The sequence below is a fragment of the Hylaeus anthracinus genome, unplaced genomic scaffold (genome assembly GCF_026225885.1).
Source record: "Hylaeus anthracinus isolate JK02 unplaced genomic scaffold, UHH_iyHylAnth1.0_haploid 12002, whole genome shotgun sequence".
Lineage (NCBI taxonomy): Eukaryota > Metazoa > Arthropoda > Insecta > Hymenoptera > Colletidae > Hylaeus > Hylaeus anthracinus.
The window spans coordinates 2642665-2658046 of NW_026534349.1; the positions used below are offsets into that span (position 1 = coordinate 2642665).

The 15382-nt window shown below is 35.8% G+C and overlaps 4 protein-coding genes across 9 annotated transcripts; 2 read left to right on the forward strand and 2 right to left on the reverse strand.

Annotated features, from left to right (window-relative positions):
- Nucleotides 1-12: 12 nt before the first annotated feature.
- On the reverse strand, nt 13-3191 carry LOC128891939 (uncharacterized). Of its 2 annotated transcripts, none has more exons than XM_054151920.1 (6): nt 2262-3191; nt 1971-2096; nt 948-974; nt 688-755; nt 427-630; nt 13-352 (listed from the first exon to the last, which is right to left on the reverse strand). In XM_054151920.1, exons 1-6 carry the CDS (start codon nt 2596-2598, stop codon nt 269-271), a joined length of 846 nt encoding a protein of 281 aa, XP_054007895.1. In that variant the 5' UTR covers nt 2599-3191; the 3' UTR covers nt 13-268. The 2 variants fall into 2 exon arrangements, with proteins under 2 accessions (XP_054007895.1, XP_054007894.1); XM_054151919.1 differs by having other exon boundaries at nt 14-352; nt 948-989; nt 2262-3190.
- A 571-nt stretch (nt 3192-3762) lies between these two features.
- LOC128892536 (uncharacterized) lies at nt 3763-5740 on the forward strand. Its single transcript, XM_054153035.1, has 4 exons — nt 3763-3907; nt 4134-4619; nt 4687-5392; nt 5484-5740. Exons 2-4 carry the CDS (start codon nt 4148-4150, stop codon nt 5656-5658), a joined length of 1353 nt encoding a protein of 450 aa, XP_054009010.1. The 5' UTR covers nt 3763-3907; nt 4134-4147; the 3' UTR covers nt 5659-5740.
- A 147-nt stretch (nt 5741-5887) lies between these two features.
- Nucleotides 5888-9694, reverse strand: LOC128892535 (uncharacterized). Its single transcript, XM_054153033.1, has 4 exons — nt 9161-9694; nt 6491-9090; nt 6339-6412; nt 5888-6203 (listed from the first exon to the last, which is right to left on the reverse strand). Exons 1-4 carry the CDS (start codon nt 9243-9245, stop codon nt 6071-6073), a joined length of 2892 nt encoding a protein of 963 aa, XP_054009008.1. The 5' UTR covers nt 9246-9694; the 3' UTR covers nt 5888-6070.
- Nucleotides 9695-10547: 853 nt separating this feature from the next.
- Nucleotides 10548-15324, forward strand: LOC128892433 (OTU domain-containing protein 5-B). 5 transcript variants are annotated; one of them, XM_054152857.1, is made up of 12 exons: nt 10549-11074; nt 11175-11267; nt 11562-11653; nt 11952-12085; nt 12163-12311; nt 12410-12565; nt 12642-12798; nt 12882-13093; nt 13140-13277; nt 13461-13616; nt 13842-14028; nt 14114-15324. In XM_054152857.1, exons 1-12 carry the CDS (start codon nt 10937-10939, stop codon nt 14257-14259), a joined length of 1758 nt encoding a protein of 585 aa, XP_054008832.1. In that variant the 5' UTR covers nt 10549-10936; the 3' UTR covers nt 14260-15324. The 5 variants fall into 5 exon arrangements, with proteins under 5 accessions (XP_054008835.1, XP_054008832.1, XP_054008833.1 ...); XM_054152858.1 differs by having other exon boundaries at nt 12169-12311; XM_054152859.1 differs by having other exon boundaries at nt 10550-11074; nt 13158-13277.
- Nucleotides 15325-15382: the final 58 nt, after the last annotated feature.

Consider the following 15382-nt stretch of genomic DNA (forward strand, 5'->3'; position numbering starts at 1 on the left):
GTAATCATTAGTACAACTTTAATAATATATTGCTTTATACATATTCATACATTAAATACATTCATTATTACAGAGATTATACTATATTACATAAACACTGTGATTGTCATAAATTAAAATTACAAACAATTATAAAAGCTCCATTTGTGTTACACGGACTATGCAAAGGGATAGTTGTTTCTACTATTACATATTTGTTTGATGCAAAGGTAGGAATTAATATTCTTGGGAGAACGATAAAACTTTCGAGCGTTTAGTACTCACAAGTTCAACCACCATTATGAAGGTACGAAAAAAGCGGAATAGGCGTCATTCCGATAAGACAGCCAATCGTAACTCCGACAACTCGTCCCTAAATCATTACGAATTATTTTTTTTTTCTGAACTAAAGCGAATTATTAATAACATATTTTAAGTGTATCATACCAAATTTGCAGCTAGTTTTGTTTTAGGCAGATTTAATTCTATAGAAGTAAGTTTCGGTGCTTGAAATCCAATTTTATGGGCAAAAATTTCTACATAGTGAACAGATCCAATTCCTATTATATCAGAAACTGTATTTCCTAATGCTGCGGCTGCCATAGTTGATATCGGAAATTTTTTGTTTAATATCATTTCAATTTGGTCTCCCTGAAATTAGCATATTACATACCGACAAAATAAATCATATAGAACTGTGGTACGTACAGCGATAATCATGATGAAGTTGTCAAGAAAACCAAACCCAATGAACGGAATTGCATTCGCAATTGCAACTGCAAGAATATTTCCTAACATTATTACCACTGTACTAGTTTAAATGGTTGTATTTTTAATTGGAAAGTTCACGTAAATTTTTGCCTTAATACTCGATGCTCGAGTTTGTAACCATGTACGAAAGCTTGGATGCATTGGCATTTTAAATGTAATCAGAAATTTTAATAAACCAAAGGTGGTAAGTTTCATACCTAATACTAGATTTTTCGTCGTTGGTCCTGGAACATTCTCAACTGTAATGGAAAGAGTTAAATATAAATATCTGCTTCTTTATAAAGTAAAAAAATATTAAAAAGTATAACTAGCGAGAAATATACCGAAAAATTATCGAACGACGACAATATGGTCCTTATATTACTTACAAACATAAAGTAGTAATATGCATGCATTAATTTTGTTATATATATATATATATAATGTAATTCGTTTAAAAATATTTTTCAATGATAATTATTTAATTTTTAAAGTTTAATAAAAAGTAAAGAAATCACTTAGGATAATTAACTAATTAATCAAATACACCAAATTTTGAGAAATAAAACTTTATTCAAACAAAGGTACATTCTTTTTACCTAAAAAATATTTACATTAAAACTTAGTAAATTGTGTAACATATATTAAACGAACAAAATCTATTTTATGAAATATTTTCAGCAACATATTTTGTACTGTGGAAAGTGCATTCTTTAGATCATGCAAAATTGTAATAATATAAGATACATAGCAATTAAATGAAATAATGATAATTAATTTTGGATAAAGTATCATAACAATGTTTTACATAGCAAAAATTTATGAAATTATTTACCTAAACTTATTTACAAGAGCTTCTAGTTACTTAACAGAATTGTATAGATTCCTATTTAGGAAAGTAGTATTTTCATAATAAATGGTATAACAATGTTTCAGGAAATGTAGTTATGTTTGAATGATATCCCTTAAGTTCAGTCAGAGTAAAAGAAGCAAATAGAAGAATTAGAACATATAGACTGATGAAATGTATAGTTTATCATGCATTAAACTTACAGCGCAATGTCCATATAGAATGCAATGGAAAGTAAATAATTACAATTATTAGCTGAGTTATCATTAAAATATCTATGTAATATGAAAAATTAAATACATTAATACTATAAAACGCTATTACATTTCACCTTAATATTATCAATTTCTGTTAATAATTTAAAAATTAGTTAATGTTTTGATGTTCCTACCATACTTGCGCAAAAGCCAATCATCGGGTACACGACAATATTTGCCTGTAGCATCAACGTCTCCTAGTGATGGTATTTTGGTAGGCCTTCCAAGTTCATTACACCAACGGAAGGCTGCTAATTGGCCTTGAAATGTTATAACAAATACATTTAGAAGGAAAAGTAAACTTTAAGAAACACACAGGTCTAACAAAAATTTAATATAAAATTGTCAATTTGATGACAGATGAAAGATCTAAAAAGGATGATTGATTCCAATGATGATACTTAGTCTTAATAGAAAATAATTACGTTGATATCCAGCCTTATCTTCTTCGGATTTACATTCTTGGAGAGCACTTAAGAAGTGTTCACGTTCTTCCGAAGTAAGCTTGGCGGTCAACTCTTTCGCTTGTTGTTTCGATAAAGTACCGGGAAAATTGTCTACTTTACTTTTATTCCCATGACACGTCCTCTGTACAGTCCATGTATCGAGGGCGAACGGAGGAGACAAGCATTTTCCTAACAGGATACTGTTTACGCGACATAGTTTTTGATGACGATGATAAAGACGTGATATGTTTCTACCGAAATACATAATTTCCCGCGGAATTAAAACAGCTTGACTAGCGAAGGCCGTGACCGTCATGTTCGTTCTATGAAACCGAAATGCCGAAGGTCTTTAAATTATCGATGTTTTATAGGAAAAATTAAAATCATAGGAGACTATCGAGACACGATACTGTTAATATCTAAGATCAATAAGTTAGACCATAATGTAGAAGTGATATTATTTCGAGTGTAAATTTTACGATGAACGATTAAAAAAAGATAAACAAGTCAAGCTTTGGAGTGATTTGCAGTGGATCGATCTTGTCTAATGCTACCACGCTATCAGGCTACAGGCTACTACTATCAATGGTATCACAATCTCACACCGCGATCTATTAGAAGTTAACGAATGAATATGGCATCAATGATAATGAAAGATATAAATCTGTCACTTAGGGAATCCATTATAACGTTTTATCTTTATTTTTTATACGAAGGGGCCAATAATACAGAGTTTTAGATTTGCAAGCCAAAAAGAAATGATTGAGAAAATGATCTATATGGAGGAGACCAGTCAGGCACTCGTCCTGTGTATGTGTGAAAGCTTACAAATTTTTCGTTCTTAAACACAACGACCTGATATTATTTTTTAAACATTAATCTCCTTTTACATATGTATTCAGGACTACAAACCTATAATCATATCACATTAATTAATTTTAAAAATATTTCATTTATTCTGGGATTAATACTAGTGGCGCCATCCGTGGCAAAACGTCCAAGTTTGTAGTGAAAATAATTCCCACTTTTATTGCTAGATAGCGCTGCCAATACCTTCAATCAAAATTATTCTTTATTCTTCATAAATGCATGATCAATGAGAATCTTTGTTTGATAACACTACAGTATATTAGTTAATATGTCAAATTTATCATTTTAATACTTTATTTAAATTAAGCTACTTTTAGGGAAAATACGTTTACGTTACATTGATTCCAAACAGTGATTACAGGTTTGCAGTCTGAACTTATAAACCCTAATACACATGTTTAAGCAGCAGATAAATGTTTAAATAATGTGTTATAATGTCATAAAGTAAAAAATCGACTATATAAATAACAAATAAAGAACCTTTGTCTATATAAGCACCTACGTAGTCAAAGATAGTAACAATTTGATATAGGGAATTCTATCAACTGTCAATCAGAGTCTTGGTTTGTTGGTAGTCTTGAGTTCAAGATTAAGGAGTTGACCAGTTAGTAAACAATAATACAAACATCGAATTGTACGTTGAGCGACCGGGCACTTTTTCTAATTATGTGTGAACTTTCGTATTTAAGGAGATTTCGCCGTTAGTATCTGAATTCCAATGCGACTGCTTATTTAATCCGCCTGTCTTCTGGAAGGTAAGCTAAGATTCTTGTTAAACCGCACTTTGTTTTATGAAAAATCTCGCAATCTATTCACCAATTTAATTTAATTCATTCGTAAAATTAATTTCAATAGTTTTTCATATTTTCGTTGCGAAACGACCAGTATTTGTATCGTACAACCTTAGTTCTTGAAAGAAAGTACTAATCTTATAATGTTTGTTTAATGTTTTAAAAGTACTAACATTGTAATATCTTTCAGAAAAGTATATTACAATGGCTGAAGAATATAATGAAATATGTGGATTCTTAGATGTTAAATATCTTGGTGGTAAATATAAAGTCCACAAGGTGAGAAAGAGGACATTAGCTCCTTGGAAAGTTTGGCAAAGGCATTGGTGTTCTATAAGAAAACTAGGCCCTGGTTTGGGTGTCAAAGTACAACTTGATTATGGCATTAGTAATGGTGGTAATGCATCCCCGAATGACAGAGACAATTCAGTAATAATACCATTAGATGCTATTATTTGCCGCACCCAATCTAGATCTAAGCAGTTTGCTTTTGGTATATTCCCTACCAAAGAAAGAAAGCCTTTATTATATTTGGCTGGTAATTCAGAGACAGAATCACAACGATGGATGGCAAATATCAGGCAGCTGTTGAGACCCAGAAGGCATTCCATTATGCCAGGATTTCATAATATATCTATAATCGATAACGCGCATTCTAAAGCGTCAGGATACACTGGTATTTGAATTTTTGATTATTCATTTATATTTTAGATGTATTTTTAATTGCTACTATAATTTTGCAGGACTATATGGCGATTTAATAGCCAGCACAATAGGAATATTTGTGAAAGATGTTTATACAGGTGAAATAGTGAAAAATCTGGATTGGCAACAGGTTAATCACTTTCACCTAATTACCGTAGGTCGACCAGAGGATGTTAAATGTATTTGCGTAATTCATACGACCAAAGAATTTTGTGGCGGAGTTGGCGAGCTTCACGTATTTTGTTTAGAAGCTGCTAAATTATTACAAGATTTAGTGACCCAGGGTCGTGGTCCAAAATGTAAACTTAATCGAAGACCACTGAGCCTAAGCGAGGGTGACCTTAGAATATCGGTACGCGATGAAATCCAAAGAAATTATCCGCTGATAAGCGAACGAATGGATTTTAGAACAATAAATGAAAACAAAGAAATGAACGTACCGTGCGATGAAAAGAATTCTAAGATCCATAGCAAATTAACAGAACCCTTCTATCAACCAGAACCAGCTAGCGTTCCAAATAATAGCGATAATTCAGGTTTGCTCACTTTTCCACACGATAGAAGGATTTCAGATATTTCAGTAGCTTCTGGAATTTACGAGGAAATTGTAGACGAGATAGATTCTAATAAAGCAACTACTTCGCATTTCTACATGGATCAAGTGTTTTATAATCGTCCATCGGAAGAACCACCACCTCTACCTCCGCGACAAAGATGTGCCTCTGAATCAATGAAGGGTATCAGGTTTGTATTTGCAACTAGTAACGATTAACTCTAATTTCACTCCACATTTGCTAATACGAACTATACAATATGTTTGCTTAATGATTTTAAGGTCTGTAACATCTACTCGAAATTCCGTGCTAGGCGAAGGAAACGCGTTTAAATTGGAGAGATTAATCGACAACTGTAATTACGTTCCCATGTCACCTCGATACAAAGATATCACTTTGCATCAGCTACGAACACAGGCATCTCTACAAGAAAGCGACTATGTTATCATGCGATGAGCACTTCAACCAAAGCAGTGAGCAAGATTTTCTGAAAAACTAAATGACATTTTGACATTAATTGACCTTTTCTCATTCTTAGTATTATTTTAAGTATACGCGTATGCGTTCGAAAAGAATATAATTTTTTGTTTTGACGTTTATATATGCAAAAAGAACGAAAGTTGCATGCAAAAATGACGAAGAAGGGGTTGATTTTTCAGTATTAAAAATTACTTAAACATTTAGATGTACAAAATTTTATATACTTTATTCAAACGTATAGATTTGTACATGTGCGAGGTTTGCGTTTTTGGAATGGTACTGGAGCATACTATTATACTAAAAAAAAGTCCATAGCTCGGGTTGTAAATATAATAGCAATTTTTTTTTTCAAATTTAAATGTTTCCTTAGTTGCAAAGTTTTTATTTTTTATATATTTTTCAATCGATCCATCGATGTTAGTCGATACTTCGACCCTAGTCCTTGGTTCGTAAATATATCGAATTCTTCGCGATTTAAGATAGCTCCACGTACATCGTCCAAAACGATCATCTTCGGATATCTGCAAATTAAACAAAAATAAAAAGACTGTCACGATTCCGTGATACAATATCGATATTTGCAGTATAATAAATAATTGTGAATTTTATACGAAATATACGCATACATGTATCTCGAATATGAAAGAAATATTTACCCGTTATCATTACATTTTTCCCAGGCTTTTGCTAAGGACATTCTAATCAAATCATCGACGAGGCATTCGACAGCCTGAAAAAAGACATATATATATATATATATATATTTATTTAAAAACAAATAGAAAAATAAATCCGTAATATGTTTTACCTTCATTATCATTCGAGAAGATGTAAAGTCTATCACATTGGGTAGAATTTCTTCGGACGTTAGTTTAACGCCGATCTCTCGTGCAGTTTCACAGACAAACTCATGAAGCGGTGCTAATTTTTCCTCTATTTCCAATACCGCGACCTTTGCAATTAACGGCGCCTTATCCTTTTTCTCTTTCTTTACATCTTTCTTTTTATTTTCCAATGGAATTTCATTAATTATATCGATTTCATTGTCGAATTGATCGGACTGTTGCAAATTGTGATCGGAAAATTGATCGTTCGATCGATCTGGACAAATTTGAAGCCACTTGTACACAGCCTCCGGCTCGGTACAAGTGGACATACTTTTTGGAACCGTGGAATCAAGCAAATTCTTTTGTTGCTTTATGGATTGGACTCCGCAATTGGACCAAAAAGGCGCGTAGCCGTGCAACCGCGCCCAAATCATTATCTCTTTAACGGTCCATAGTTCCTCCTCCGGGAACAGTTTCTTTTTTAAAAGACACCGTATCATCTTTGCTCTGCTCCATTCGCAAGCGGTTCGTTTCGCAAGGCTGTATTTTAAGAACTCTTCCTCGCTCGCACAAGCATAAGGATGGACTTGTCTGTAATCCGAGTCGGAAGCGTTTCGAGTCACCATAGGCATTCTTCTAACAATAAATCGCAGTAGGCCTTGAATGTTTGTAATTTTTACTGCGTCAATTGTTCGGAACACGTCGTCGCAAAACTCCTTTTTACTTTGAAGCTTGTGTTTGTCTTTACCCAGAGTAATCTTTTGTCGCGATTGCAGCTTGAATTCCTTCGAATTTTCCAGAGAGTTCGCTTTCGTGTGGTCCTCGGTGCCTGACTCGTCTAGCGAATCGAAAAGGTGATCGTTCTGTAAATTTCTTCTTTCAGCTATTTTCAAGGCTGGTATATTGGAGTTTACGTTTAGAAGAACGCTCCTGGAAAGTTGAAGATTCAATCCTTGCGCTTCTGTTCCATTTTGGTTCGAACTTGGAGGCTTTTTTAACAAGCTAATGCCACGAGAAGCTGTTAAATTTCCTTTCGATTTTGTTGGATTAACGATAAGTTTACGATTATGATCGTCGGTTCGCGGCATCGCGATATCTACGGAGATAGTCTTCTTGTTTTGTAAAACTAAAACATGCTTGCTCGACGATTCGAACAGCGGTGGAATGGAAATTTCTAAAGGACGAAGGTTCGATTGAATTTTGGAGCATGATAATGGAAGTGCTTTTGCTTTACTCGTATTAAGTTCATTTGTTAACGAAAACGAGACTGGATTTGTTTCCTTTATCGTTACGTTAGTCAGGTCTCCATTTACAGAAGATTCAGTCGTTGCTAAAGTATTATTTTGAATCGCTACCTCTGTATCCTCTATAGATCTTGACGAGATTGTCGAGTGATCGATAGTCAAATTTTCTTTAAAACTGTTCGAGTATTTCGAACCACAATAATCGTGGTCATGATCAACATAAAATCGCACCTGTTCGGTACTTGTTACATTTTCATTAATTTCGTTATCCTGCGGAGGTTCTATTTTGATATTCAATTCGAAATTTGTACTCATTAATTCATTTTCATTTTTCGTGAAATCAAACATGGAATTATAATGTTCATTGTTCTCTAGTTTTATTTTGCAACTATCGTCAGAAGGCGTTTTCACTATAGATCCATTCTCGTCGAACGGCTGAACGGCGCTTTTGTCGATATCTCGTTTCGAATTTCGAGGATCCGCGTAGATCCATATATCGACGAGCGTTTCAGATCCTAAAGTCTGTAGACCGGTATAAGTACGATCTAACTTCAAATGATGAATTATGTCCATCGGTTTGTTGAGCGCGCTTTTAAAGTGTAATTGAACTCTTAGCGGAAATTCACCCCAACCGCGTCTCGAAAGGCAAAATGGCGGTACTGTAATTTCCACGACATCATTAGGTCTATAGCTAGGATGCAGAAAGAATCTAACTTTACTAACGAAATCATCGATATCGGGATTCTCTTTATTTCCTCGGACGTACATCGTCCATTTGTGACTAGCTGCATCCTCTCTCCATTCTGGAGGAATCCATTTCGAAATATTCCCGATAATTATACGCTTTCTGGCTTTATGTCTAATTCCTCTCGACGGACACGGAAGTTCTGGGATTCCACTTTTCGGCGGAATGTACCTAGGTATCTTTTTTGGACGCGATTCCTCATCGGCTTCGATGCTACGTTTTCCTGCTTGGCAACGTTCAGAAGTCTCTTCCTCTAACTTTTCAGACTTTAATACAGTTTGCGACGTCGTGAAATCATTTTCACTACTCGATGTAGAAACTAACAAACTATCGCATAATTTCGGTGATTTACCAATCAACTGTTTTATTGCAGGATGAATTTGTATTTGCCTTGCTTCGCTGCCTTGCGAATTCTGGCATTGCTTGCGATTATAAAAATCAGCGACTGTGACATACCGTAAAAGATGCAAAACTTTCGATGCTCTGTGCAATCTCTCCTGTATTTCTAGAACTTCTTTCTCTTTCGCGTTTATTTCTTCAGAAAATTCTCTTTCTATGATAGTCGTTATCTTCTTTGCAGTGTTGCTTCGTGCTGAAAATAAAAATAAGAGTTTAATAGAATATTAACAAAAGATAAACATAAATTACAATTTTAATATTACCGTTTTCTTCGTAAATTTGCTGGTGCTTTTCATTGTTTGCAACGGACGGCCCATAATCGGGATCTTGATCTTTTAAGGCACTCATTTACCATACTCGTTTTCGAACATATAATTCGATGAAATAACGTTATAAAAATGTTTCGGTATTAAAAGACGTCTCGTATATATTCAAAAAGTGTGCCTCCATTATCGATAATGTCAGCATTCTCCCATTATACCTGTTATCATTTAAATAACGAAAATGTGTTCCATACTTTGTTTTCAATTACCTTCCGATCGAAGAGTCGTAATCATAAGATTTTCCTATGATATTCTATAAACGAATACGAGAGGTTCTATTCGTTCACGAAAAATATTCCAGCAGCGCATAATTCATCCAAAGTCATATGGAATTAATATATACACATGGTATTACAGTTACGAATGGTAAATACATACAGAGTGTCTTGCGGAAATTATTACAAACTAGTTTCTCAGAAAGTATGTATACATATGGCTACGTTCTATGCAGGACACCCTGTATATGTCTGTCTGTTTGTTTAGCCGGTGCAATGATCGTGCCGGACGAGGGGAAAGTTACTGATTGTGAGTCACCTCACCGGTATCCTTCGCCAGACTTTCCAAGGTCAATTTACGTGAGAGCTAATTAGTTATATTATTTATTAGAGTGCACGGTCATGTACTCGACTTTAGCATTTAATTTTATATGGAAAAAAAATGATTTACCACATCGAGTTACTAAAAGTAGTATTTACTAGTGGCGCCATCGGTTGGGAAACGTCCAAGTTTCTGGTGAAAATAGTGTTCATATATTTTGCAAGATAGCGCCACTGGTATCTTTTAATGAATTATTCTTTATTTTTCCTAAAATCCGTGATTAATGCAATTATTTGTTTTATGATACTACAATATATTATTTTAATATACCATTTAAACATTTATCTGTTTTTACATATGTAAGTTCAGCAATAATTATCGACCTTTAGTTAGCGACGCCATCTAGTGGAAACAGTGGGAAATATTTTCGCTAGAAACTTGGGTGTTTTCCCACCGATGGCGCCACTAGAATTAACTAGTCACTAGTAGCGACAAACACCCTAGATTCAACTTCGGCTTCTATAATATATATATATATATACTTCTGCCAAAAAACCAAAAATAATTCTCAGTTTCCGGAAAACCATAGTAGAGTTCAGTCACAGAGTGCAGAATAAATTGTTATTATTTTCACAAAACTTTCTCTATTTTATTTACAACACCAATAGCGAACATCACAAGCCCCGCTCACTGAGCGGCTCAGCGACCCGTGACCTTTCTCTACGCACCCAATCGACGTATCTCACATAGGAACTTTAACGACACCGAATAGGGACAATATCGCACGAGTAATTGGCACTACGAGCAGTCTGGCTGTGTGTGCAAATGTAGTCATGGCTGTCTGACAAAACATTCGAAATAACAAGAATTAATGTAGCAGTTGGTTATCAAAAGTACCATGTCGTGTTTATCGCAAAGTGTAACGTTGCCCTGATTCAAATTTCGAGGAGTTCATTAGGAGCGTAGCGACTCCGGGATTTTATTCGTGTTCGCGTTCGATCAACACAGAAACTTGGTGCAATATAGTTGGGAATAATAATAAATAAGTGGAGAGTGATCGCGGTAAGGAAGGAAGTACGGGGTTCGAGGTGCGCCGAGCGAGAATCCGTGGTGTTTCTCTCCTGAAAACTTGTCGAACGAGCGTCGCGTCTAACGACCACCGACGATCGATTACGCAAGATGACCATTCTGTCGAAGAAGAAGACGAACGCCTCGAAAGATAGACGAGAAGGAGGCAGCACTTCCGAAGTCGATGTTCACGGTGTGCAAAACGAGCATGGCTCTGGATCCATCGCACTACCTAATAGCCCATATCAGGTGAATGAATAATCTCCTCATTGCAACTGTGGTACTCGCGCAATATTTGCATAGTAGTTGCATGAGCGAACCTTAAACGACCTTTTGCGAACCGTGACAGGTACGGGCAGCGAACGGTTTCGCGGTCGATCTACACGGGGTTCAGACCGACCACGGATCTGGTTCTATCGTTCTTACGGGTAGCTCGTACGAGGTAAGAAATAAAAAAGAAACGGTGTTCTTTCGTATATTTTGTTCCCTTACCCTCTCCCCCCTCCCTCCTCCCTCCCACTATAAAACTATATGTATATCAGCAGCGTCTATATTTCGTGTTATGATTAAATTTAGAAAAAACAGTCTCACCTTCTTTCCTGTAACTGCTCTTCTTTGTTGTTGCCTTTTTTTTTTTTAATGTACAAAAAAAAAACAAATCGAAATTTAATTCTTATGGCTCATTAGGATTTATAATGTACTATACATACTTGATTCACATGTGCTTGTATTGTAGACTAGTGTCGATCGGAGAGAAGATAAACACTTTGAAGAAGGAAGCGGCCCAAGTCATGGTAAACGTCACAGACAACGAGCAAGTCCGCATAGGTACATAGTTCGCATAAAATGCCAAGCGTGTGATTATTTTTTAATATTTATCTCCTTTGAAATGAAAGATGCTTAGAGGGTTTTGCTGAAAAATATTTTGGTGAGAAACAGCAAATACGTAGTACTTTATAGAAACGTAGTTTATATCGCGAGAGCGTATCAATTTCGTCGACAATTGTTTTTTTTTTTTAATTTCATTGTAAACTTACGCGTGCATTAAGTCCGACGCGTTGAAGCTTACATTCTTGAATTTATATATCGTTTCTTTTGTTATTGTAAGTAAACTATTATTTTTCAGCGGATGCATCGGAAGAAATTCGCGTTCTAAACGTGAAAGAGAAAGGGATAGGGGTCGTGATCGAGAGAGGGAGAGAGACAGAGAACGTGAAAGACAGGCTACACCTCCTACTGCCTCATGCAGTGGCTTACAAGGTTCGCATTTACGATGTTTAAACTTTTCCTGTGAGAGATTTTAATAAAAAATAAAGGAAATAATATAATTTATTTAGCTACAGATGCTGGTGTAATAACCAACAATCGGATGGCTATCGTCGGGACTGCTGCAAACTTAGAACACGAATTAGCTAATGGTTACAATAGTGGAGACGAATATACTGGCAGGACTGGTAATAACCTTACGTTAGCCGAATGGCAAGAGGTTCGTTCGTTTAAATTCATATCGTTAGAAGCCTTAAAGTTAGGCTTTCGATTGTACGAGAATTTAATAATTTAACTGTATGGTTCTTTCTAATTTAGCGGGATAGGTGGTTTGAAAAGCGAATGCGCAAGATGGGATTTATTGTAAAAAAAATGGGCGAAGATGGAGCATGTCTGTTCAGAGCTGTTGCGGATCAAGTTTACGGCGATCAGGAAATGCATGGGGTAGTACGAAAACATTGCATGGATTATATTGTGAGTACTTGATACAAGCATGACTCGAGCCGTTGTTCCAAAACAAATCCATTACTTGTACGAATTGACTTTTTAGGCTTCCAACCAAGAGTTCTTTTCTCACTTCGTAGCAGAAGATTTTAGCACATATGTAGATAGGAAACGACAAGAGTATGTTCACGGCAATCATATAGAAATGCAAGCAATGTCTGAAATGTATAATCGTAGCATTCAATTGTATTGCTATAGCCCTGGTAGGTGCCAATCTATTCTTGATTTATTTTTATATGTGAAAAAAATCGTTCTGATCATCATTTAATTCTGTAATTCTATTCAGAACCTATCAATATCTTCCATACAATGGTTGAAAGTGATAACGAACCAATACGATTGTCTTATCAACGCGGTAGTCATTACAATAGCATAGTAGATCCGTATAAAGCTACCGTTGGTGTTGGACTTGGTCTACCATCGTATAATCCCGGTGCCGCGGATCGACAACTTATATCCGACGCGGTTCGCCAAAGCGAAGAGTTGCACATCGAACAGGTACAAAAATTCAGATCTTAAGTAATTTAATACATTTCATAAACAGGAAAACTTTTTTGTTCAGACGATGCTGGAAGATAAAATCAAAGCAACAGACTGGGAAGCAACGAACGAAGCTATAGAGGAACAAGTCGCCAGGGAAAGTTACCTGCAATGGTTAAGGGACAATGAAATGCGGAAAGCAGTAAGTTATAGATAACTTCGGTCCATTCTGTACAAGAGGATCTTGTGCAGTGTTACGCATCGAATTAATTCGATTCTTGATCTATTCGTGAAATCGTTAAGGTCGGTACGGAACACTTCGTAAGATCCACTTGTGAGTACGTTTCGTAATACTGAAACACTGACTCGTGTCTTTCGAATAAAGCGATCAGCCAGTAGTAGCAGTACAAGTACGGTGACGAGCGCGCAACACAGTCATACGCATTTTCATCCTCATGGAGGTCGTGGACAACAACGTAGCCACACTTCCTCTCCAACCACGACCCAAACTAGCCAAGATACTATACGTAATTCTCCGAAGGTCCGTTTTACATTGGTCGAATGTTGCTTTAACATGTTGACTGCCGGGGTGATCACCAGTGAACGGCGGTTGTCTTCTCCGTGAAGACCTGGTTGATCGCCTATGACCGCTGTTGCTATGGTGTTACTCCAACGCGTCTCCTAGGGCAAATCATATAAAACTTGCATGGCAGTCAACGCGTTAACGGTAAGTCTTACAAATTTTGTGTTGTACGAATAATTTCAGGTAAACGATGCGGTAAGGTACAACAAAAGGTCACCTCAGCATCAGTCAACTCAAGGGTCTACTATATCTCACCTTACCTCCGACTTTGAATCGAAAATCCCTCAAGAACCGATGCCAGGCAGTAGTAAGGAAGTCCACGCTTCGCCAGACATTTCGATGTTTAATCGTCTTCCTCCTGAAGTTTTTGGTAAGTTTGACGATTTATTAAACGATAGAAATATAATTACTTTTACGGTTGTAATCAGTTGTAACCAATATTTATTTGTAATCAGGTTTAACCGATTGGGAGGACAGCGATATTCTCTCAAAAGTTTTGGCAACATCGCAACAGGAATACCTGGATAGCTTAAAACAATCACGGAGTTCCGCAACTTCCGGCAATGATGCTAACAATATATTAGATTCCAGTAACAGTTAATTCTTAAAATCGTTATCGATGATGTTCAAAGAAATACTGAAGCAAAAATATATGCATTCATATGCAGTGTTTTTCATAGGATGTGATATATCCAGAAAATAGGATAGTTCTAAATTAAAAAAAAAAAAATGAAGCAATTCTTAGTGTCAACGCATGATCATTGATAACTAAAAGTCACTGATGGTTATGTCGAATTTATGCCTAATAAACTTAATTACCGTTAACGGATGATACGTTACGGATTTCTACTACTATTGTATACACACCAAGTTAGATTTGATCGTAACTCGATAAAGCATTATGAAATTATTGCAAAGTTTAGAGTACCATTTAACGAATGTGTTACAAATCAAATGTTTTGTAAACGTGTGAAATATAGGGTTAAGATTTTAGTTTGCAGAATTAAATAAAAAAGTATTTAAGTTTATCAAGGGTGCACCCAGTTATATTCTTTAGCAAGTCGAAATACGATTGACGACGATGATCACGTATAAGCATGGAGAATTGTTTTATTTTTAGTTGAAACATTTGTCGTACGACAAATACGGTGCATCTTATGGGACACTCTGTATATATTGCAATATCATCTAATTCTGCATTGCACTAGGGTATAAGGTGGTTTGCTTTTTTCATTGAAGTAGATGTTATGCGACGAGCATAACCATCGTTCGATTCCATTTTGGGATTATGGATGTGTGCACTGGTACTCTAAAATAGTACATGCATCGCTCCCGCTGCACCTTTCGAACACCAGAGTAGCTATATTTTTATTTTGTCCGCAGTGTATCACCTCACCATAGTCGAGATGTTTTGTATCGATTGTAAGTTATCGACGAGCAGTCTTCTTTTTTCCCATTGTCATGGAAAATTGTTCATATATGATAAACCCTCTGCGTGTTCTTGGATGCAACGTTTACCGTCGCGAACTATGCAATCCGATCAGGTCAACCGCGTAACTGTAACATTTTTCGTGGTACGATATGATACGTCTAAACGCTTTAGGAAAAATCTTTATTGCGTTATTTGTAAAAAAAGACAAATAAAACTACTACGACGTAAGTTAAAGCCCGAATTTTCCTCCTCTTTTGCGTATACCTTTGTTACTTTGAAATGTAACGAGACC

Excerpts from the sequence above, each read along its gene's own strand:
- LOC128891939 (XM_054151919.1), bottom strand. The coding sequence starts at position 2,598 with ATGACGGTCACGGCCTTCGCTAGTCAAGCTGTTTTAATTCCGCGGGAA. Across the intron at positions 990-1,970 it reads TTGGCTTTTGCGCAAGTATG|TTGAGAATGTTCCAGGACCA; the intron begins GTAGGAACATCA and ends TTTCCATTACAG. Across the intron at positions 756-947 it reads GACGAAAAATCTAGTATTAG|TTGCAATTGCGAATGCAATT; the intron begins GTATGAAACTTA and ends ATATTCTTGCAG.
- LOC128892536 (XM_054153035.1), top strand. The coding sequence starts at position 4,148 with ATGGCTGAAGAATATAATGAAATATGTGGATTCTTAGATGTTAAATAT. Across the intron at positions 4,620-4,686 it reads TAAAGCGTCAGGATACACTG|GACTATATGGCGATTTAATA; the intron begins GTATTTGAATTT and ends ATAATTTTGCAG. Across the intron at positions 5,393-5,483 it reads GAATCAATGAAGGGTATCAG|GTCTGTAACATCTACTCGAA; the intron begins GTTTGTATTTGC and ends AATGATTTTAAG.
- LOC128892535 (XM_054153033.1), bottom strand. The coding sequence starts at position 9,245 with ATGAGTGCCTTAAAAGATCAAGATCCCGATTATGGGCCGTCCGTTGCA. Across the intron at positions 6,413-6,490 it reads CTTCTCGAATGATAATGAAG|GCTGTCGAATGCCTCGTCGA; the intron begins GTAAAACATATT and ends GTCTTTTTTCAG. Across the intron at positions 6,204-6,338 it reads GAAAAATGTAATGATAACGG|ATATCCGAAGATGATCGTTT; the intron begins GTAAATATTTCT and ends TTTAATTTGCAG.
- LOC128892433 (XM_054152857.1), top strand. The coding sequence starts at position 10,937 with ATGACCATTCTGTCGAAGAAGAAGACGAACGCCTCGAAAGATAGACGA. Across the intron at positions 12,566-12,641 it reads AACATTGCATGGATTATATT|GCTTCCAACCAAGAGTTCTT; the intron begins GTGAGTACTTGA and ends TTGACTTTTTAG. Across the intron at positions 13,278-13,460 it reads ACAATGAAATGCGGAAAGCA|CGATCAGCCAGTAGTAGCAG; the intron begins GTAAGTTATAGA and ends TTTCGAATAAAG.